The 22,233-nt window shown below is 43.6% G+C and overlaps 1 protein-coding gene across 2 annotated transcripts in view; it reads right to left on the bottom strand.

The window, feature by feature from the left end:
- The window catches only part of LOC123512161 (sushi, von Willebrand factor type A, EGF and pentraxin domain-containing protein 1-like), a 100,892-nt gene that overhangs the window by 11,893 nt on the left and 66,766 nt on the right, over nt 1-22,233 (bottom strand). For both annotated transcript variants that reach the window (XM_045268368.1, XM_045268367.1), the window contains exons 5-17: nt 13,861-14,039; nt 13,174-13,352; nt 11,068-11,453; nt 10,373-10,557; nt 9,629-9,797; nt 8,991-9,132; nt 8,313-8,523; nt 7,396-7,575; nt 6,861-7,043; nt 6,292-6,500; nt 5,894-6,044; nt 5,446-5,648; nt 24-5,308 (exon numbers count right to left, since the gene is read on the bottom strand). In XM_045268368.1, coding sequence (XP_045124303.1) covers nt 24-5,308; nt 5,446-5,648; nt 5,894-6,044; nt 6,292-6,500; nt 6,861-7,043; nt 7,396-7,575; nt 8,313-8,523; nt 8,991-9,132; nt 9,629-9,797; nt 10,373-10,557; nt 11,068-11,453; nt 13,174-13,352; nt 13,861-14,039 — 7,662 coding nt within the window. The remainder of the gene's footprint in view (nt 1-23; nt 5,309-5,445; nt 5,649-5,893; nt 6,045-6,291; nt 6,501-6,860; nt 7,044-7,395; nt 7,576-8,312; nt 8,524-8,990; nt 9,133-9,628; nt 9,798-10,372; nt 10,558-11,067; nt 11,454-13,173; nt 13,353-13,860; nt 14,040-22,233) is intronic.

The raw sequence follows: 22,233 nt of genomic DNA, 5'->3' as shown, positions 1-22,233 counted from the left end.
CAATGGTTCTCTCCTAGACTTACGAGACAGAGTAGAGAGTGAAGATGGTGCCAAGATCATCCTGGACAGCAAACTGTACCCAGAAGGCCAGGGTGAAAGAGGTGGCCTCACCCAGCTCGAAGGGCGTGGCCAGGGATGCACTGGAGGCTTTGCTTTCATCATTGATGTAAAGTTCATAGTCAATGTTGATGACTTTCCTGCAATCCTCACCAGTGAGGTTGAAGGGACATTTGCAATAGAAGTCATTTGTGAGGTCAATGCAGGTTGCTCCTGGTGGGCAGGATGTCTGGGTACAGTCCATGATGTCCTGATCACAGTGAGTGCCTGTGTATCCTGGAGGACATACACACTCATACCCAGCACCACGGTCCACACAGGTGGCACCATTCTGGCACAGTCCGGCCTCACAGGCGTCAAACTCATACTGGCACCCCACACCGGTGTAATCCCTGGAACAAGTACAGTTGAGGCCGGAGCCGTAGTCCTGGCACGAGGCGCCATTCATGCAGGGGTTGCCCACACACCGCTCGGGAGTCACTTGGCACCGCTTGCCATCAGTGCCGGAGGGACAAACACAGAAGTAGTCTTGGAACAGGTTGATGCACTGGGCAGCGTTGAGGCACGGCAGGCCGTCACAGCCACCAATGTCATTCTCACATCGCTTTCCGGTCCAACCTGCCTTGCAGGTGCATGAGAAATCATTCACACCATCGATACAGATGGCACCATTCATGCATGGGCTGGAGGAACATTCATTGATGTTGTGCTCACAGAATTCTCCCTCGTAGCCTGGGTTGCAGCGGCAGCGGAACATGTTGTCCAGGTCGAGACACTTGGCGGTGCCCTCAGGATTGCAGGGATTGCTGATACACTCATCAATGGATGCCTCGCACTGCAAGCCCACGAAGCCTGGCCGGCACTCACAGGTGAAACCATCCAGCTCATCCACACAGGTGCCACCATTCTGGCATGGGTCAGAAGCACAATCATCAATGGTGTGCTGGCAGATGCTGCCTGTGTAACCAGTGTCACAGGCACAGCGGAAGCCATCCACCTCATCCAGACACTGGCCACCATTCATGCAGGGGTTGGAGGCACACTCGTCATCGTTGATGTCACATTCCTCACCTGACCATCCCGGGTGACAGATGCACTCATGTTCAAAGAATCGATCAACACAAATGCCATTAGCACAAGGGGAAGGCTGGCACAGGTCCACCTTGACGTGGCACCGCTTGCCAGTGAACCCAGCGGGACAGTCGCAGCGGAAGTCATGCACGAGGTCAGTGCAGTTGGCATCCAGGAGACACGGGATGTCGGCACAGTCGTCAATGTTGGTCTCACAGAGACGACCTTCCCAGCCAGGCTGACACTGGCAGCGGAAGCGACCCTGCTCTAGTGGGACACAGATGGCATCATTGGCACATGGATTGCCACTCTCTGTGCACGGGTTGACAGTGATGTTGCAGGCGGGACCTGTGTAGCCAGAGCGGCAGAGGCACTCGTAAGAGTTCCTGCCGGGGTTATCCTTGCACATGGCGCGGGCTGGACAGGCATCCTCCACACAGTCTGTCTCTTCTTCCTGGCACTGCTGGCCACTGTAGCTGGTGGGGCAGTCACAGCGGTAACCCTGTGGCAGGTCAACACAGGTGCCACCATTGTAGCAAGGCCTTGAGGCACACTCATTCACATCAACCTCACAGAACCTGCCAGTGAAGCCTGCAGGACAGTAGCACTGCACCTGGTGCTGCCGTGCCAGGCACACTCCACCATTCTGGCAGGTGCCTTCTGTGCAGGTGACAGACTGACAGTCACGAGGGGTGGTTGAGCCAGCATTCACAGTGCGGTTGCCAGTCTCACACTCGAGGCAGGTGGTGCGGCCTTCGAAGGGCTGGTAGAAGTTGACAGGGCAGAGGGCACAGGGCTCCAGGCCAGTGTCAGAGTAAGCACCTGGGCGGCACTTGCGGCGGCACAGCTGTTGTGAGGAAGTGGCAGCAGAGTAAGTGAAAGTTTCAGGAGGACAGGCCTTGCATTCCTTGAACCCATCCACAGGGGGTGTCTCTGTGTAGGAGTTGTGGGGACAGTTGAGGCATGGTACCAGGCCAGTGGGAGAGTAAGTTCCATAACCACAAACAGGCACACAGTCAAGCAGAGCCTTGCTGCCTTCATGACGTGTGTAGGTGCCAGGTGGACACTGCTTGCAGGAACCCTGGCGACTCTCATCTTGGTAGAATCCCCGCTTGCATGGGGAGCACATTCCCTCATTCTGGGGTGCATAGGTTCCTGCAGGGCAGTGCAAGCAGCGGGGCACCACAGTGGTCTCTGTATTGAGTACCTCACCAACATTGCAGGTGAAGCCACGTGTCACATTGGAGTTGAGGGCACGCATGGGTGGGCAGGCGTTACCGGCAGAGGACAGGCTAAGGAGTGGCTCAATCACAGCTGAGGTGGAGGGCACACTAAGATCAAAGATGAGGGACAGTGTGGAGCCACACAGGTCATACAACTCCTTCTGATTCACCTCTGGTGTGAGACGCACCACATACTCCACAGAGACCACATTCTCCTCAGTCAGGTCCAAACGTGTGTCTTGGAACACAAGGTCAATCGCCACATTGAAGGCAGCAGAACATCTACCAGAAAGCACCCCATTCAGGCTCTCATAGTACTGCTCCAGTAGGGACTTGTACTGAGGCAGACAGGTGGGCTGGACAGCTCCATTGGCACGGTACGTCACGTCAGCCACCACATCATAGTTTGCTTGCTGTGTGTTTTCACTGACACAGTCTGGCACGACACGGGTTGGCTGCCATGACAGGTCCTGTTTGCAAGTGAAAGTCTTGGAGGGCATGTTGTCAGTGAACCTAAAGCCTGAATCACAGGTGGCTATACACTCCACACCTTCACCCAAGTCTGGGGCACAGTTGAGTCGTCCATTAGCTGGTGGTTTCAGCTCCCATTCAACACAAGCTGTGGCTTGCACAGCCACCTGGAAGCTACAGGCAGCTGTGTTGCCTGATGGATCAGTAGCAATAACACTGACATTCTCGTAGCCGCCCACCCTGATCAGGGCCACCTCAGGTCGCACCTGAAGCTGATACTCGCCACTGTTGTCGCTCACGTTAACACTGGCAAGTGTGATGGATGAGTTGAAATTGACACGATAGTTCTCTTGCTGCTCCACCAGCTCAATGACATAGCTCTGTGGACACGTGAGGGCAGGTGGGGTGTCATCCAGAACCGTGATGTTGATCTGACAAATGGCAACATTTCCATCAAAGTCAAAGGCAAGATACTCAACCATCATATCCTCAAGAACAAACTTTGGTAGTGCAAATCCAGCAGGGCGAACTTCAGTCCTGGCAATGCTACCAGAGTTATCAAAGGCAGTGGGCACTGTGAAATTGACAGCCTGGTAGCCATCCACATTCTTCTGTACCACAATGGGATTGATGGGACAATCAGCAAACTGTGGTGGCTCATTGTCAACACACCATGGGTATCCCATGTCATAGCCGAGCAGGCGCTGGCTGGGGGGCTCATCTTGGCAGCCCATCAGCTCAAACTTGAGGCAAGGGTTTTTGTCGTAGCTCACGATGCCCAGGATGACGAAGCGTGCCTTCACCACAGTTGGTAGTGTGATCATGGCCAGCTCACCATAGTTGCCAGGGTCCCGTGCTGTCAGGTTGAAGTTCGGGTAATACACAATATAGTTGTCTGCCTCGTTCTCCTTGTAGAAGAAGCGAATCTCTGTGGGTCGTCCCACAACATCATTGGTGATGACGCCCTTCACCAGCATGGCCTTGACACGGTGCACCACACCCAGGTCCACAGCCACATAGGTGAAAGCTTCCTGCTGTCCACACCAGCCTGTGGCAGAGTTGAGACGAATGTTGAAAGCCTCATAGTTCACTCGTTGTGAGGTGGCATTGATGGCAGATGCTGGGATCTTGCCTGAAGTGATGCCAATGGGTGCCACCACGCGGCACTCAGGCTCCCGCACACAGGTGATGGGGTCGTCCGTGATGGGGATGTAACCTTGCCGAGTGCATTGGAAGCTCACCTTGGAACCTTGCTCATAGCTGGTGGCAACCTGCACACCCTCCGGAGGATGGCCTGGGTCAGAACAGACAGGTCCCTCACAGCGCAGGTCACCAAAGTCCCAGGTGGAGTCATCTTGGCAGCGCACAGCATTGTCATTGAGGCTTGTCTGACCTGCCAGACTGAAGGTCTCCTCACACCCAAAGAAGAAAGAAGACTGGAACTGTGTGTCCAGAGTGAAGCCATACGTGGCACCTGGTGTCTCAGCAGGTTCGCCACAGTCCACACGGGGACACTCTGGAATGACGCCAGACAGCCAGTAGTCAGTTCTGCCGGTCAGAGGATCATACACACACTGACGGAAACCAGCAGTGAGGGTGTCTCTCAATGGACGGCCCTCAGCACTACAGGACACAGTGACATTCTGCATGAAGGGCACGAGAGAGGTCTCTGCATCACCCCCTATAAGATTGAGGCCTTGGGCAGCGTCATCAGGCAGGAGCTCACAGCTTGCATAGCGGCACTCTGGCAGAGTGCCATTCCAAATACCACTGCTGGTACAGACCAATGTGTCTGTGCCCACCATCACATATCCAAAGTTGCACTGGAAGCTGACCATGTCACCATAGTGGAACATTTTGCGGGTGTCCAGCAGGATGCCATTCTCTGGCGAGGTCAGTGTTGGGCACATCTTGCGCACACAGGTCTTGTTCAGCTGGTAGCGGTCGCCGTCCCTCAGGCCAGATTCAGATTGATCAATGTGGAATCCTGCAGTGCCATTTTCTGTAAAGAGCTCATAGCCCACATTACAGAGGCAGGAGAAGGACCCTGGGGAATTGATGCAGCGCTGGTCACAGCCACCATTGTTCTCACCACACTCGTTGATGTCGGTGCAGTCCTGACGAGCACATCCCATCAGCTCAAACTTGAGGCATGGAGCTTCATCATAGTCAGCAATGTTGAGGCGGATGTAACGTGCCTCAACGGGCGTGGGCAAGTTGACCACTGAGAGGGAGGCACCGGAGGTGATGCGGAACTCAACAGGGGAGCCGTCATTGTTGGTGTATTCACGGAACACATCAGTGAGGTCGTCTGTGTACTGCAGGCGAATGGACTTGGCAAAGGCAATCTTGCCCTCAGGACGATTCACCGGCTGTGTGCGGAAGCCAAAAATGACAGTAGGCACACGGAGATCCACCATGACCCAGTTACGGCCTGGCACCGGCACAGCGCCACACCATCCCAGCTGAGAATTGAGCCGAACCGTCTGTGGAGGGAGGGAAGTGGGTAAATGAGGGAAAGAGGCAACAACAATGACAAGAGCAATATGTCTAGCCATCCAGTCACACTCCCTGTCCACTTCCACACACAAACACACAAACAGACACAGACAATGATACTCACATTCTTTTCATAGCCAGCAGCCGTAGAGGACACAAATATGGCATCATCAGGAATCCCGCCATCAGACACACCCAAGTCACCTCTTGGCCGACAGTCCAGGTTTGGCCTGAAGCCATCCTTGCACTTGCAGGAGAAGGCGCCGGGGCTATTGTGGCACTCAGTGGAGGCGGCGTCACACTGGGCAGCCTCACACTCGTTGATGTCTACAAAACAAGACGTGGTGAGGAAGTACACATGGTAACAGCATAAGAAAACTAGCAAGAATTTAAACAGACATTTTTCATCTTTGCAGTTCTATAGTGACATTAAAGTGCATAGCCAACACTACTTTCATGCATCTGTAAATAGTGTTAATAAAGAGGGATAACAAACAGTATGTACTCATCACCTTGGCATGGAGACGCCTTAATTAACAGACAAAAAATAACAAACTGTATTTTCTAATCACCTTGACATGTAGGCAGATTGATGAACTGTTGCTCTGGGCCACACTGGATGATAGCGGAACCCATCAGGCGGTACCCTCGGTGACACTGGACTCGCGCCTCATCCCCAAAGTAGTAATCTCTAGACAGGTCTGTCACGAACCCATTGGCAATCTGTGGAGAAGTAGGAGTGGTGAGTGGTGGTGTGTGGAGCAGGTAGACAAAATACACAAACAAGTAATTCAAACTTTTTATACTTCAATACATACAATTAAGAAGCAAGTGAATGAAGAAAACAATCTAGTACTAAATGCAACAATCATTCCAAAACAACAATAACAAGAAATAAGAAGCAAATAACACAAACTGAAACAACACAAACCTACAACAATCAACAAAATTATGAGCCCTGGTCACTCACCTCTGGGAACTGGTGGCACCTGATCCTGGAGCAGGTGGGCACCTCGCCAGACCAGGAGCCGTTGGTCATGCAGTGGATGACGGGCAAGCCGGTGCGGAAGTAGCCCGGCTCACACTCAAACCTCACCACTGTGCCATAGCTGCGGCCACCTCCATTGAGGATATCTGTCTCAGCATGAGGTGTTTCGGGGAGTGGTGGGCACTGGGAAGCTGTATTGACGAGGAACAGAAGAGGAAAGTGTTACAAGAATACAAGACTATAAGAAAATAAGAGAACTTGTAAAGAGCCATCAGACCTACACAAGCCAGTCCCTTTATAAAGATATCTATCTATTTCCATCTCTCATTCTTATCTAACAATTGATCTAATATTCTTTTAAAGTTACTTATTGACTCTAAAGAGGAAGGATTACTGCATACATATACTTTACAACTAAAACAATAATTTACCACTTCATGTATAACAAAAAGCACTGGATACAATTAACAAGCCAAGCACACTTTGGTTTAAAAGACATAACACCACACTTCAGAATCTTGGAACCACACAGATGCTGGAAACAGACTCACCCATGCACTCTGGAAGCCTCTCCCAGTGTCCCTTCTCTGTGCACATGATAGACTCGGTGGGCTGGCCGCTGAGGAAGCCAAAGCCAGCATAGCACTGGTAGGTGGCCCGGCCCTCATAGGTGACATTGGTGGCGCCGATGCTGAAGCCGTTGTCGATCTGAGGCACCGGCCCACAATACACCACTGTTTGGGAGGCAAATCAGGTGTTTGTGTGTGAGTTGATGATGGTGAGCTCCATTTCTCTCTTATTTTCAATGTGCTGTATAATTTTCTCTGACTTCTGTACATTTTTTAGGGGTTTGTTTATGTCTCTATGTCATCTCTTTCTCTCTCTCCTACATCTTCAGGCATTCTTCAAATTCCAATCCACAGAAACTTATCATTGTCTTGTATTTTTTAACTGTGAAAGTGGTTATCTCTCTCTCTCTCTCTCTCTCTCTCTCTCTCTCTCTCTCTCTCTCTTACACACCTCTCCTTATTACCTCACAACACCATCCACTATCCACTCACTTCAGCCCAGTCCTGCCTCTCTCACCTTGACACTTGGGAATGTAATCAATGGACCAGGATCCGCCTGGCTGGCAGGTGGTCATGATGGAGGACCGGTTGCTGGCGAACTCCTGTCCCACAGGACACGTGAAGGTCACCACACTGCCGAAGGAGGTATCCCTGGAGGAGGCAATAGCACCCTTGCCAGCCACCAGTGAGGGGCAGTCTGTAGAAAAGAAATAAAGAGCATTAAAGTATAAGAACCTAAGAAAATAAGAGAAAGAGGAAAGAAATAGAGAACATTAAACTATAAGAAGCTAAGAAAATAAGGGAAGCTGCAAGAAGTCATTAGGCCAATAGCTATGTGGCAGTCTCTGTTTGAAACATAACTACCTATTTCTATCTATCATCCTCATTAAAAAATTTTGTTTAATCTTTTTTAAAACTTTAATGATTCAACACATACATTTCGATTACTGAATCTGTTCCATTCATCTACCACTATATGTAAGAATGAATTCCTTCCCATCTCTTTTTCAATTTCAAATCAATCTTTTTTCAAGCTTCAGCCCATTATCTTATGCTCTATCCTGATTACTGATCTTGAAAACTTTACTTACACATTAATATGGCCTACAAACTATTTATATATCAGACTCACACTAATCTACAAGGTATAATTATGATGGATTGTAAAGGAAACTAGTATACAGTAACACTAGTTATCAGCTTCCTTCTTTTTCTATGTAAGAGAGGAAAGCTGGTCAAGGGCAACAAAAACAACTAACGAAAAAGCCCATTGAGATGTTAATCCCCAAACAGTGTCAAGAGAGTTAGCCAAAAGAATCAGATAAATGCCTTGAAGCCTTTTAAAATGTGTTCAAGTCATAGATAGATGGAAATACAGAAAAGGCAGAGAGTTTCAGAGTTTACATCCCATCACGTCCCACACCCAAGACCCACCAGCAGAGAAGTTAGCAGACCAGCCGACAGAGGAACGCAGGGGGTCAGAGTTGAAGAGCAGCACCATGGCTCCTGAGGCGGCAGTGAGGGTGATGGTGGGCGGGTTGTTGGCGGAGAAACCAGCACCAGAGTGAAGACGGATGCCCTCTGAGGATGTCTTGCCATCAAACACCTGCACAGTATCCTTGTCCTTGACGTTGAAGCTGTTAAACTGTAGGAGGCAACGAGTGATGTGATATATACTTTTATATTTGTGAAATAAGTAAAAGAAATAAAAGCAGGGAAGACAGTATGAAGTAATGGCCAGGGAATAACTAAGCAAATAGACTGGCTAAATAAATTAGACAATATAAATACAACAAAGTCAAAAAGAGAAAGATTTGAAAGTTATATGTACCCAATAACATTAAAAGAGACAAATTAATAAATAAATCAGCTTTATTTGAAGAAGGTAGAAGTAAAAATTATATGTACTTTTATGTAAGACAATGAATATACCAAAAATCTATATATGCATGTGTTTTATCAAAGAAAGCAAAATAAAAACTCTGCATGTATTTATTAAACACAAGAAAAAAGAAAACATTTTTGTCAGTTTATTCAAAGCAAGCAGAAAAGTGAAGAGACTGAAGAAAGTTGGTGAGGGACGATGGGGAATAGACATGGGTCAAAACTTACCTTGAGGGAGAGGGGCCCACCTCCGGGACGTCTGAGGAGGTAGCGACACTCCTGGTTGGTGGGGTAGTCCTTGATGCCGTATGCTGGGGAGGTGATGGTGCCCTGAGTGTCCTCCAAAGAGATGGAGCACCCAGAGTAGTACCTGATGGAACACAGGGGAAGGTGAAGACACACAGTAATTTTTATTATAGGAATATCAATGGCTATTATGAATGTTGTTTCTGTAACTTAATCCATCAGTGTCTATAAATCTGATAAACAGGAAAATTTTCTCAATAAATGCAAGTTATTAATCCTCCAGTGACTTTATAAAAAAACTGTACATGCATAGATCTGAATGAAATGAGAATAAAGATCACTGAAATGAACTTAAGAGTGAGGAATGATTAGGATTTCTGTTAAATTTGAGATGTTAACTTCAGCCAAAATATGAAAGAAACAAGAAAAATTGCTATATTATTGAGCTTGAGATGAAAAGTTCAGGTAAAATTAAACATAAAGAGGAGGAAAATCTTGATACTCTAAACAAGTTGTGGTGAAAAGTCCTAACTCAAACCTAAGAATAAGTGAACTTCAAAGAACAATTCCGTAAAGAAAAACAAGAATATTAGATAGAGAGATAACAGTAAAGGACTCACTTGATCCTGAAGCCCCTGTGTGAGGTGCCTAGGCTGGTGTAGAAGTAGAAGTAGATGACAGAGCCAGTGGACACAATGAAGCGAGGGTTCTTCTCCTGAGGACCGGAGAGTCTGGCCAGCAGGGAGTCAGAGGGTGAGCTGCCGTCACGCACCAAGATGAAGTCCTTCTCTGTGATGGGAGAAAGGGTTGCATTAGTGAGACAAAGTAAGATGTCAAAAGAGGAAAGAAAGGAGGATAGATTATATTAGGAAAGAAAAGTGTCTGTTAAGTAAAGTAAGACGTGTAAGTTCTAATGAAAAGGAGAAGTGTGTCTGCCAAGGAAAGTAAGGAAAGAAATGAAAGGATGACAGATTAAAATGAGAGAGAGAGAAGTGTATTTATCAAGAAAAGTAAGACATAAAGAAAAGAAAGATTGACAGATTATTATATGGAAAAAAAAGTGTGTCTGACAAGTAATATGACAGTGAAAGGGAAGTGAGAAAGATACATTGAAAGAAAGGATTACAAAAAAAAAAAGAAAATTACAGAGTGAAAAGTAGAAATGATGAACTGAAAACAAACAAACAGACAAGTCTTTAAAAAGCACTGAAGCTTTTCTTCCCATAAATTTTGAGTGGATGATAACTTAATTCAATTCTTCACAGCACTAGTAAGAAAAGACAAGAGAGCAATTCACACTGGAGAAGAAAAAAACACACTCATCAAGACCATAAGCTGCCACAGAAAACACAACAATTACATACCATTCTCAAGCTCAAAGTCGAGAATCTCCAAAGTGATGACGCGTCCCTTCTGTGTCCGGATGAGGTACAGACACTCGAGGCCGCCTGGGTACTCGAGTGGGTAGTTGTAGGAGGTCATGATCTGCTCCTGGGGTGTTGCAATCAGCTCTCCTCCACAGTCTTGAGGTTCTGTCTTCCATGAGGCTCTGTGGAGGGAGATAATGGTAGAGGTATTGGAAAGTGGCATTAACATTTGGCAGCACCAAAAGAAATGTGTGAAGTTTTTAAGCATCTCTAAGAAAGTTAACAATTAAAAAGAATACATGTCATTAGCAACAAATATACATAAAAAATAAATCAAACTCATTGAGGTGCCAGTCTCCCGCAAAAAAAAAAGGCAAAAAGATATAGCAAAACCAGAAAATGTGACCTAATTTCTTTTATACAATAAGGCCATTAGTCAAAGGCAACAAATATATACATAAAAAGGGCTCATTAAGATGCCAATCCCTATAGAAAAAGAGGCAAAGATATAGCAAAAACCAGAAAATATAACCTAACTCCTTTTATACAACAGTGCAATTAGTCAAACCAACAATAAGAATAATAAAGACTCATTAAGATACGAGTCACTAAAGAAAAGAAGGCAAAAGGATAAAACAACCTGAGAAGCGTTTTGAGTCCTTGAAACTACACAAAAACTCAAATAATCTCACCTGAAACCTCTCTTCTCCACAGTGGCATCAGTCCTGAACTTGAGGATCATGAAGTTAGAGGCGGAGATGAAGAGACGGTCAGCGAGGTCCTGTCGTCCGGAGAGCGTGGTGAGGGACACGGCAGAGTCCTCGGTGCGTCCCCCACTAAGGATCTGCACGGTGTCAAAGTTCTTCTCGGTGTCAAACTCGAAGAACTGGAGGACAATGTTGTGGCCGACGGGTCCCTCCAGAGTCCACTTGCAGTCCATGTTGGGGCCGTACTTCTTGGGGTACTGGGGGCTCTCGATGGAGGCTCCCGACGTGCGCATGTAGAAGTGGCATCGGTCGGGGCAGTCCGTCTCGTCTGACATGTCACCGCAATCATTCTGGCCGTCACACATGAACGCCTGGAGGGAAGGAGTAAAGAGTGATGGTGGAGGCAAAACTGGTCAGAGAGAGAGAGAGAGAGAGAGAGACTAAAATTCATGTTTCTTTTCACTATTATTAAATTGTATAAACCTAAACAAACTAATGACTACTCTCCAGGTAAAACGAAGACCACGTGCTAAAAGAACAAATGCAATAAACATACCAATAAAACGAAAACAAAGAATGAAACTGGTGACAAAAAAAAAAAATGTGTCTGCAAATCAATTAAACAAACAGGAAGTAGCTGGAGAATCAAGTGACAGAAACAAGGCAGCCAACCAGAAACAATTAAATCAACACGACAAACAATGAAATGAAGCGTGTGAATATCCAAACTGATTAGACGGAGGAAAATAGCAACAGTATCAAATACTTAATATCAAAACTGTTATATGAGAGACGTTGCTTCTTCACTTAACCAAATAACTGTGTGAAAACTGGTAATGCTTCGTAGATATTAAGAATACACATGCATCTAATTAAAGTGTGGGAAAAATCGAAAGGGATGAGTGAAAAATGTGAGAGGCGCAAGTATGGCGTGAGAAAATAATCAGAGAGAGAGAGAGAGAGAGAGAGAGAGAGCGTGTCATTTGGATGGAGGACACGGCGTGGATGGGTTCAAATAGGTCAAAAGGCGAGACAAGAAGAGAGGGAGGAAAGGGAATGGAGGAAGAAGAGGATGGAGGAAAGGGAGAGAAAGAAGGAAGGAGATAAGGTGGAAAGGAAGGGAAAGAAAGGATATAAGGTGGAAGGGAAAGGAAGAAGGGGAGAGAAAGGAGGGAGATAAGGTGGAAGGGAAGGGAAATGAAGAAAAAGAGAATGATGGGAGGAGAGGGAAAGGAGGAAGGAGATAAGGTGGAAGGAAAAGGTAGGGAAAGAACGAAGAAGAGAACAGAGGGAGGGGGAAAAAAGTAGCAACGAGGAGATAAGGGGAGGAAAGGGTAAGATGAAAACAAATGGCAACAAACGTGAGAAAAAAAAAGTAGAAGTGAAAAAAGAAAAAGTATGTAATAAACTAAAGGAAAGAGACAAAAAAGATAAATAAATATAAATAAACCTAACAAGACAAAAAAAAAAGTAAAAAAAAAGAAAAAAAGAGAGAAAAAAAACTAGGAAAATGGTGCAGACAGAGACACTGAAGCAGAAACAAAAGCAGAACAGGACAAGAGGAAAACAAGACGCGGGAACGGTTAACCAGAAGAATGTGGACGGACTGAATGACACTCGCTCGCTTCAACTACGTATAAGACAAATATCCCCGGCATTGTAGTCATCGAAATCATCAAATCAGCTACTTCTCCCTACAGTCATTAAAAGAAAGACGTAAATTTGTAATGAAAGCCTCCAAAAAGTAGGGGAATAATAATTGTACTAACCTCTCTTTATACAAAGCTACGATACTGGGTTTGTTTTGATAAGGTTTGCACTCTCAACAAAACTGCTTTCAAAGACTACAGTGATTGGAAGGAAGTACAAAACTGTAATGAAAAACCGCCAAAAGAAATTGAACGATTCTATAGCACATATTCCTCGTTAGGCATCACTAGAATAATAAAAATACCTTTGAAAACCCCATGACTTCCAATAGATCCCTTGGAGAGTAAAGATAAAGCATTGGAACGTCTATGAAGGCTGGTAGGTAGTGTGACAACCGGTTATACTAAAGGTACTGCACAGATCCCACAGCCGCTACTGTACCTTGTTGACGCATCTGCCATTGGAGCAGTGGACGGAGCCGCTGGTGCAGGCCTGGACGCGACACATGAATGGAAGCAGGTTCTCGCAGGTGCTCAGTTCCCATGACTGGTGCTGGTCAGTGAGCCGCGCACGCACGCACTCTCCACCTGACACCTGCGGCTGCCCCTGTGACCAGAAGCCTGTATGTGGACCAAGCAAGAGACGTCAGTAAGGTGCGGTGAGGCTCAGGGCAAGGGTAAGCTGGTGAACTGAACTAAAGACCTGAACTATGTATGTACTCAACTGAATCGACGCTTGACGAATGTACCCTGCATGATGGACTGATTGGTTGATTATTTGATATCTATTATCAATACTGTACGTTCTCTAAAGGTGGTGAAGAATTGTACGTTCACTGAATACAATGTCTCCTCTATTTCATTTCACCAAGTAATTTATTTGTCTATTTCCATTTGTTCACTTATTTATCTACTTTATTATTGTTTTGCTCTTATTTTCTGATAAATCAATTATTTCTAGTTTAATAATAAGTTTTAATGTTTAATTATCTCTATTTCTTAATTCCTTCTTTCACTCCATTCATCAGATTCAATCCTATTCAAATCACCAGCTTTACTTCCTCATACCGTCAAGTTCCTTCCATTCACACACCATGGATATTCCTGAGTGAACATCCCCCCCCCTCACCTGAGTACAAGGACACGTGCTTCCCGCTGGCGCTGCCGAGGGTGTTGGTGGAAAGGTCGTTGAGGGTGACGAGCCCCAACCAGTAGCTGTTTGCGGCGTCATCCAGAGAGCGTTTCGCCAGGGTGTTGGTGAAATTGTTCTGTTCATAGCTCTCCACCAGCACCAGATCTGAGCCGAACCTGAATGGGAGAAGGGAAGGGGGTATTAGCTTGTGTGTATGGTGGTGGTAGTGGTGATGGTGTATAAAGAAGAGGAGAGGAGAGGAGAGGAGAAGAGAGAAGAGAAGAGAAGAGAAGAGAAGAGAAGAGAAGAGAAGAGAAGAGAAGAGAAGAGAAGGGAAGGGAAGGGAAGGGAAGGGAATGGAAGTGAAGAGAAGAGAACAGAACAAAACAACAGAAAAAAAGAAAAGGGAAGGGAAGAGAAGGGAAGAAGAGAGTAGTAGTAGTAGTAGTAGTAGTAGTAGTAGTAGTAGTAGTAGTAGTAGTAGTAGTAGTAGTTGCAGTAGCAGTAGCAGTGGCAGTAGCAGTAGAAGTATCAGTATCAGTAGTAGTAGTTACAATAAAATACAACAACAATAACAACAACAACAGCAACACCAGATAAAAATAACACAAATAATCAAGAGCACCATGGGAAAAACAAGCTTCCAAGCCCAGGTGAGTAAGTTTTCACCTGGCCATGACCTTAATGTAGCGACACAAAACAATTAGCAACACCTGACTCATGACCGGCTCAAGATACAAAGAACTCACGCAAGAAATAGAAGGAAAAAGAAGAAAGATAAGAAAAGCAAGTGATTGAAATAAAGAATGCCAACACTTGACTAATGACGGAATGAAGATACAAAAATAAAGTCCTACAAAAATTGAGGAGAAAAGAAAAACGATATATAAAGAATAATAACAATAAAAAAAAAGGTTGAAATAAAGAAGAGCTGGTAACCATTTTATTTAATTTTCTTTTACGACTTCTAATATATTTTCGATTAATGACATACTAAAGAAACAAAAAGAAAAGAAAAAGATACGAAGAAAGGATGTAAATACTATATACTGCTTTAAAAAAGTAATGAGGAAAATCTCTTCTCTTTTGTGTTTGTCATTGAGAAAAATTGAATTGAAATCAAAATGTAAATAAGGTACGACACTTTTTTCAAACAAGTACGAAAACAGTTAAGGAATGAAAGACGTACTACAATAATTTATAAATGAAATATAACACGAAAAAATGAATAAACTAAACAAAAAAAATATATAACAAAACTTAATAAAAAACATAACGGAAAAGAAAATAATATAAATAACAATAATAGAAACACCACCACCACCACCACCACCACCATAACAATAATAACAAGACTACCTGTTCATGCTTCACAGGTGAGATTACTGGGTTACGTGCAGGTGCGTGGGGTAATCAGAGCAGGCAGAGAAAGGAGTTACCTGTTACCTGATACCTGATACCTGCACATTGCGGTCATTCGTAATTATCTGCTTATTAGGTGAGCGAATTTACGGTCAGAGAGAGAGAGAGAGAGAGAGAGAGAGAGAGAGAGAGAGAGAGAGAGAGAGAGAGAGAGATGCATGACTCTACTTAATATTTTTTGTGTGATGATAGGGAAAAAGCTTCCGTTGTATTATTTCAGGAGGAGGAGAGTAGTAGTAGTAGTAGTAGTAGTAGTAGTAGTAGTAGTAGTAGTAGTAGTAGTAGTAGGAGGAGGAGGAGGAGGAGGAGGAGGAGGAGGAGGAGGAGGAGGAGGAGGAGGAGGAGGAGGAGGAGGAGGAGGAGGAGGAGGAGGAGGAAGAGGAAGAGGAAGAGGAAGAGGAAGAGGAAAAGGAAAAGGAAAAGGAAAAGGAAGAGGAAGAGGAAGAGGGAAGAGGAAAGGGAAAGGAAAAGGAAAAGGAGGAGGAAGAGAAGAAGAAGAAGAAGAAGAAGAAGAAGAAGAAGAAGAAGAAGAAGAAGAAGAAGAAGAAGAAGAAGAAGAAAAAAAAACACGAAAAAGAAAACACAAAAAAAAAAGAAAACACAAAAAGACAGACAAAAACAAAGAAGAAAAAGAAAAAAAGAAAAGAGAAGAAAAGAAGAGGAACACTAGCAGGAACAAAAAGAAGAAAAAAAAAAAAGAACAAGAAGAGGGAGTCCAGATGAGCGTGTCCAAACAGCAACAGGTGAGACAAAGAGGAAGATGAGAAAAGAATTTGAGGAAGAGGAGGAGGGGAAGATGAAGGAGGAGAGCAAGTGAGGGGGAGAGTGATATGAAGGGGAACGAAGTGAGGCGAACGATGAGGGGGTGAATATAGTGATTGTGAAGGGGTGATGAAGGGGTAATGGTGACGTGTGGTGATGGGGTGATGATGGAATGGTGAAACGAGTGATGGTGAAGGATATGATGCGGTCTCGTGTGATGAAGGGTGAAGGAATGTGGAGGTGAAGGGAAGGGAAGAATAAAGGAAGGAAAAGAAGATAATGAAGAGGAAAAAAGGGACGGTAATAACACGAACAGAAATGGGAAATGCAGGAGATAAAGACGGTAAATAGAAAATGAGGTTTAAGAGGAAATGTAGAGATGAAGAGAAAGGAAAGAAAAGGAAAATATGATGAAAAGAGAAGAACACAAGTGAGAGGAAGAAGGAAAAAAGAGAGATGAGGAAGAGGGAAATGTGGAGATGAGGGAAAGAGGAGAGGGAGATAGGAAAATAAACAGGGAGAATGAAAAGGATACATGAGGACAAAAAGATGAAAAAAAAGAGAAGGATAGATAAATAAGAAAAAGGAGAGGAAATGCAGAGAGAGGAGATAAAAAAACGTAAAGAAAAATAAAGACAGAAAAAGCGAAAGAAAACAGACGAATAAATAGAGAAACAACATACAGAAAAAGAAAAAAAAAAGAAAATACAAAAACAAGATAAAAATTACACGACAAAACAGAATAATGGCGATAACCACCACTGCAATCACCATCACCACCACCACCACCACCACCACCACCACTGCAATCACCATCACCACCACTAACACCACTACAATCACCACCACAACCACCGCCACCACCACCACAACAGCAACAACAGCAGCAGCAGAAGGAAGTGAATACAGCCGCTACAACAACAATAACTGCCTCGCTTGACTAACAACAGCAAACGAGCAACATAAACACCTCAGCCTAACCAGTGGTGCGTGTTGTGCAGTAGGCGTGAGTTAGCTCGCTCTCTCTCTCTCTCTCTCTCTCTCTCTCTCTCTCTCTCTCTCTCTCGATTTATTTCATTTCCGGAAACAATCATAAGACAGGATGCTCGGATGAATGTGAAAGGGAAAACAACATCAATAATAACATCATCATCAAGAACAACAACAACAACAACAACAACAATAATAACAATAATAATAATAATAACAATAATAATAATAATAATAATAATAATAATAATAATAATAATAATAATAATAATAATAATAACAATAATAACACTCACGTTCTTCCATATAATAAAAATTTGCACTTAAATATAAAAATGAAAATGTATAAAAGCAAAAAAAAAAAAAAAAACCGGCGGCTTGTTACGAAGTAGTTTATTTGTGACTGAAGGAAATAAATAGAGCGATAAAAATAAAAGATATATGGACGTGTTATTTTTGACAAATGTGTAGATAGGAAAGCCAATGAGAGAGAGAGAGAGAGAGAGAGAGAGAGAGAGAGAGAGAGAGAGAGAGAGAGAGAGAGAGAGAGAGAGAGAGAGAGAGAGAGAGAGAGAGAGAGAGAGAGAGAGAGAGAGAGACAAAACAAGTATAGAAACGACCGATAAGAGAAAGAAAAATCAAGAACGAATGAATGAATGAAAACGAAAGAAAGGAAGAAAAATAGAAAAAAAGGAAGAAAAGAAAATTAATAAACTGACAAAAAGCAAATGAATAGAGAGAGAGAGAGAGAGAGAGAGAGAGAGAGAGAGAGAGAGAGAGAGAGAGTATAGGATGTTGCAAAAACTGAGAGAGAGAGAGGAAGAGAGAGATAAGCAAATGAATTAACCTTTCTCCTTCGTCTGACATAAAAAAATGATGGAGGAATCTTTGAGGATTAGCTTTTCAAACCCAATCCTAAGGTCGACACTTTCACCTTGCACAACGCCAGAGAGAGAGAGAGAGAGAGAGAGAGAGAGAGAGAGAGAGAGAGAGAGAGAGAGAGGGTACTTGTAAACCTATAAACGATCTAAAGAAAAAGACAAGAAAGTGAGAAAGAGAAAAAAGGGGTTTCATAGTAAACTAGAAATCTATCTGTAGAAAAAGTTGTTTTAAGCAATTCTCTATTCTTATAGTAGTAGTAGTAGTAGTAGTAGTAGTAGTAGTAGTAGTAGTAGTAGTAGTAGTAAGGTAAGATGAAATTAGATTATATTATGTTCAAAATAATGCAGAAGTAACAATAGGAGTTTAAAGGCTGCAGTAGTAGTACCAGAAGTAGTAGTAGTAGTAGTAGTAGTAGTAGTAGTAGTAGTAGTAGTAGTAGTAGTAGTAGTAGTAGTAGTTAGTTATGGTTTAGGTTAGGTTAGGTTAACCACCTCGATTATTACGTAATTTTACTACTAATTTGATAAGGAAACGTGTGTGTGCGCGTGTGTATAGCAAGCACATCTCTCTCTCTCTCTCTCTCGCTCTTCCATGTGTATAGCGGAAGAAGTTGGCCAACCAATCAGCATTAAGCGGAAGGAGTTACTCAACCAATAGAAACAGGCAGCGGTGGTGACGTCATAATGATGCCAACTGATGAGCAATGGAAAGTAAAAGGCTGCACACACACACACACACACACACACACACACACACACACACACACATTAATATTCCAATACAAATACAGCTTTAAATTTAGTCAAAGTTCACAATAATTCAACAAAGGCTTCACTGATTCACTATAAAGCTTCACTGGTTTATTATTAGGCTTCACTGGTTTACTATAAGGCTTCACTGGTTCATTATAAGGCTTCACTGGTTCATTACAAAGCTTCACTGGTTCATTATAAGGTTCACTGTTTCACTCGAAGGTTTACTGAACTCCCTCAGTCCCTCGCTCGCTGACTGAAGCACTCGAGATATATGCAAATGTTGATCCGTGCAAAGAAGCGTCACGAGAGAGAGAGAGAGAGAGAGAGAGAGAGAGAGAGAGAGAGAGAGAGAGAGAGAGAGAGAGATGTACCATTAAAAAAAAATACTGAAAGAATGAAACAAAAAAGAAAAAGGATGCCAGAGAGAGAGAGAGAGAGATGAGAGGTATGTAGGACGTCCCAGGTTGTCGATCTTTCTTGAGTACAATTATCTGAGGTCGCTTGTAGGAAGCAGTGTGATGTAATGCTCTCTCTCTCTCTCTCTCTCTCTCTCTCTCTCTCTCTCAAAAGGCGAGGTGTGCTAACTTTCACTCACCGGTCACGATGCTATATAACCATTCTCTCTCTCTCTCTCTCTCTCTCTCTCTCGTTGGGTAATTCCTCTTCGGGCAGTTCCTCCTCAAAATTTTAATCTACTTTTCCTTCCTCATCTTCTAATCTTCCTCGCTAGATTCCAACTGCTGATGCTTGAAAACTGGGACTACAGGAACTAGCATTATGTACACAGGCTTGGCTTTACTGCAGGATCAAAGGGGGATATGTGCTCAAAACTCTTTAATCCACCGTATCTCGAACGCTCCATTAGCACAGGCTGACTCTACTGCAGGATCAAAAGGGGATAAGTGCTCAAAACCCTTTAATTCACCGTATCTCGAACGCTCCATTTGCACAGGCTGGCTTTACTGCAGGATCACATGGGGATACGTGCTCAAAACTATTTAATTCTCGAACGCTCCTCTTCCCTTTGCTTGATGTGTGATAATATTTGTGTTCTAAAATGTGTGGGTGTGTTTGAATTGGTAGTTTCTGTTCGTGTGTTTTGTATGATCCTGTTTTGGTGTTTAGTTTGTGAATTATGAGTTTTATTTATCATTTCCATGGGTGTTTTTACTTATAAAGGTAAAAGAAGTGTGTTTCATGATTCTATTGATTATTTTGACTGTTTTTTCTGAGTTTATTGAAATGTTATTATTTTTCTTCTTCTTTTAGTTATAGAAAATAGAATGAGAACAAAATTACTTTAGACGAAAATATAGACAAAAATTAATAATAAATAAAAAAAAAAAAGCAGGAAGAAAGCAGCAAACAATAGCAAGTCACAGGTGTCGAACAAAAAGAAAGAAGGAAATAACAGTAAATAACGTAGATTGTAAAGAAACGTTACACACACACACACACACACACACACACACACACACACACACACACACACACACACACACACACACACACACACACACACCAAAAAAATAACGAGAAGGAAAATAATTAACAATAGATCAAACCAGCATAGAAGAAGAAGAAGAAGAAGAAGAAGAAGAAGAAGAAGAAGAAGACTACCACCACGACTAACACCATCACCACTACCACAAATATAAAGAATAACACAACTAAGAGAGAGAGAGAGAGAGAGAGAGAGAGAGAGAGAGAGAGAGAGAGAGAGAGAGAGAGAGAACTAGTAAGCCAAACAGAAGTGGTGTGTACCGTTGCAAAGGCTAAGCACCTTCTATCGCTGTGGTGCTGCAGGCTCAACACTGGCCTACCTCTCCCCCCTCCCCCACCCCCATCCCTGCCTACCCCCTCCCTAATTCTCTTCCCTGCCTCCCTGTCTCCCCCACCCTACTTCTGACACTCATTTGGATTACCATGTTGTTGCATTTCCATCGTGGCCAAACCTACAGGGACTAATGTAAGGACTCTCTCTCTCTCTCTCTCTCTCTCTCTCTCTCTCTCTCTCTGTGTGTGTGTGTGTGTGTGTGTGTGTGTGTGTGTGTGTGTGTGCATTTCTATCGTGGCCAAACCTACAGGGTCTAATGGAAGTACTGATCTCTCTCTCTCTCTCTCTCTCTCTCTCTCTCTCTCTCTCTCTCTCTGAACGATGATAAGAACACTCGTATTGAATTAAGAAGGCATGTCTATGGTCTATATTCTTAAACGCTCTGCTCTCTCACCACCACTGCTTTCATGAGGCTCCACTTGAAGATACTCGTGTTTTTTAGGGTATTTTTCTGGTTCTGGTGATGGATTAGCAATATGTCAAGATGTCTCTATGGCCTTGGAAAATTAACGTGGTGAGAGAGCAAAGTGTTTCTGATTAGCGGCCTATATCAACAAGTGGCTAAGAAATTAATTTGGTTAGTGAATTAGTGAAAGAAAGTACAAGAAATAAGAAAGAAAGGAAAGTGCATTAGTTATATTAAAATAAGAAAAATGATAACATGAAGAAAAAGGAAAAGCACAAACACGAAAATTTAAAAGAAAAAAAATGACAAATAAAAACACACATTACAAGAAAAAAAAGTACGTGAATTATACAAGAAAACCTCAAAATTTCAACAAAAAATACGTAAATACAGTAATTTATAAAGATAATACAGCAGAATACATAATACAATGACATTAACATACACACGATATTACAGTGTGTGTGTGTGTGTGTGTGTGTGTGTGTGTGTGTGTGTGTGTGTGTGTGTGTGTGTGTGTGTGTGTGTGTGTGTGTGTGTGTGTGTTACCGAGGTCGTGAATTCTCTAGTTAGCATGTGTCGTCGAGGAGGAGGAGGAGGAGGAGGAGGAGGAGGAGGAGGAGGAGGAGGAGGAGGAGGAGGAGGAGGAGGAGGAGGAGGAGGAGGAGGAGGAGGAGGAGGAGGAGGAGGAGGAGGAGGAGGAGGAGGAGGAGGAGGTGACCGCCAGTGTATTGTACCGTTACTGTGGTCAGCCTGGGGAGGAGGGAGGGAGTGAGGGAGGGGAGAGAGGAGGTGAGCGGAGAAGGAGGAGGAGAAGAGAGAGACGGATGGATGGAAGGAATGGAGGGGGAGGTAATGGGCAGGTAGAGGAATGGGAGGAATGGGGGAAAGGTGGAGATAACCAGTCACCAACCCGCCGTTCAGATTTATCAGGGGGAAGTTAATGAAAAGAAATGGATTAGTGTGCCCTAACCTCCTCTTTATCCGTTTTCTATTCACTTTTTTTCGTTATCCATTTTCTTTTCATAATCCTCCGTTATTTTCATTTATTTATTTATTTATGGTGTGTGTGTGTGTTCGTAGTTTGTTTTTTCTTATTCATTTTCTATTCAATGTAATTCTTTCTTAATTTTCCTGTTTTTTGTTCTAATTTCTAACCTTTTATCAATGTTCTACTCAAATCCCCTTTTTCTATCCTAATCTATTACTTATCTATCTACACCTGTCCGTTTATCAATTTTTACCTCTTCATTGTTCAAAGCTATTTTTTTCACTGCCTTCCTTCTTTTCATCATATTCTTTTCTTTCTTTTCTTC

The sequence above is a fragment of the Portunus trituberculatus genome, chromosome 33 (assembly GCF_017591435.1).
Source record: "Portunus trituberculatus isolate SZX2019 chromosome 33, ASM1759143v1, whole genome shotgun sequence".
Taxonomy (NCBI): Eukaryota; Metazoa; Arthropoda; class Malacostraca; order Decapoda; family Portunidae; genus Portunus; species Portunus trituberculatus.
This window is presented reverse-complemented; position numbering and strand designations above follow the sequence as displayed.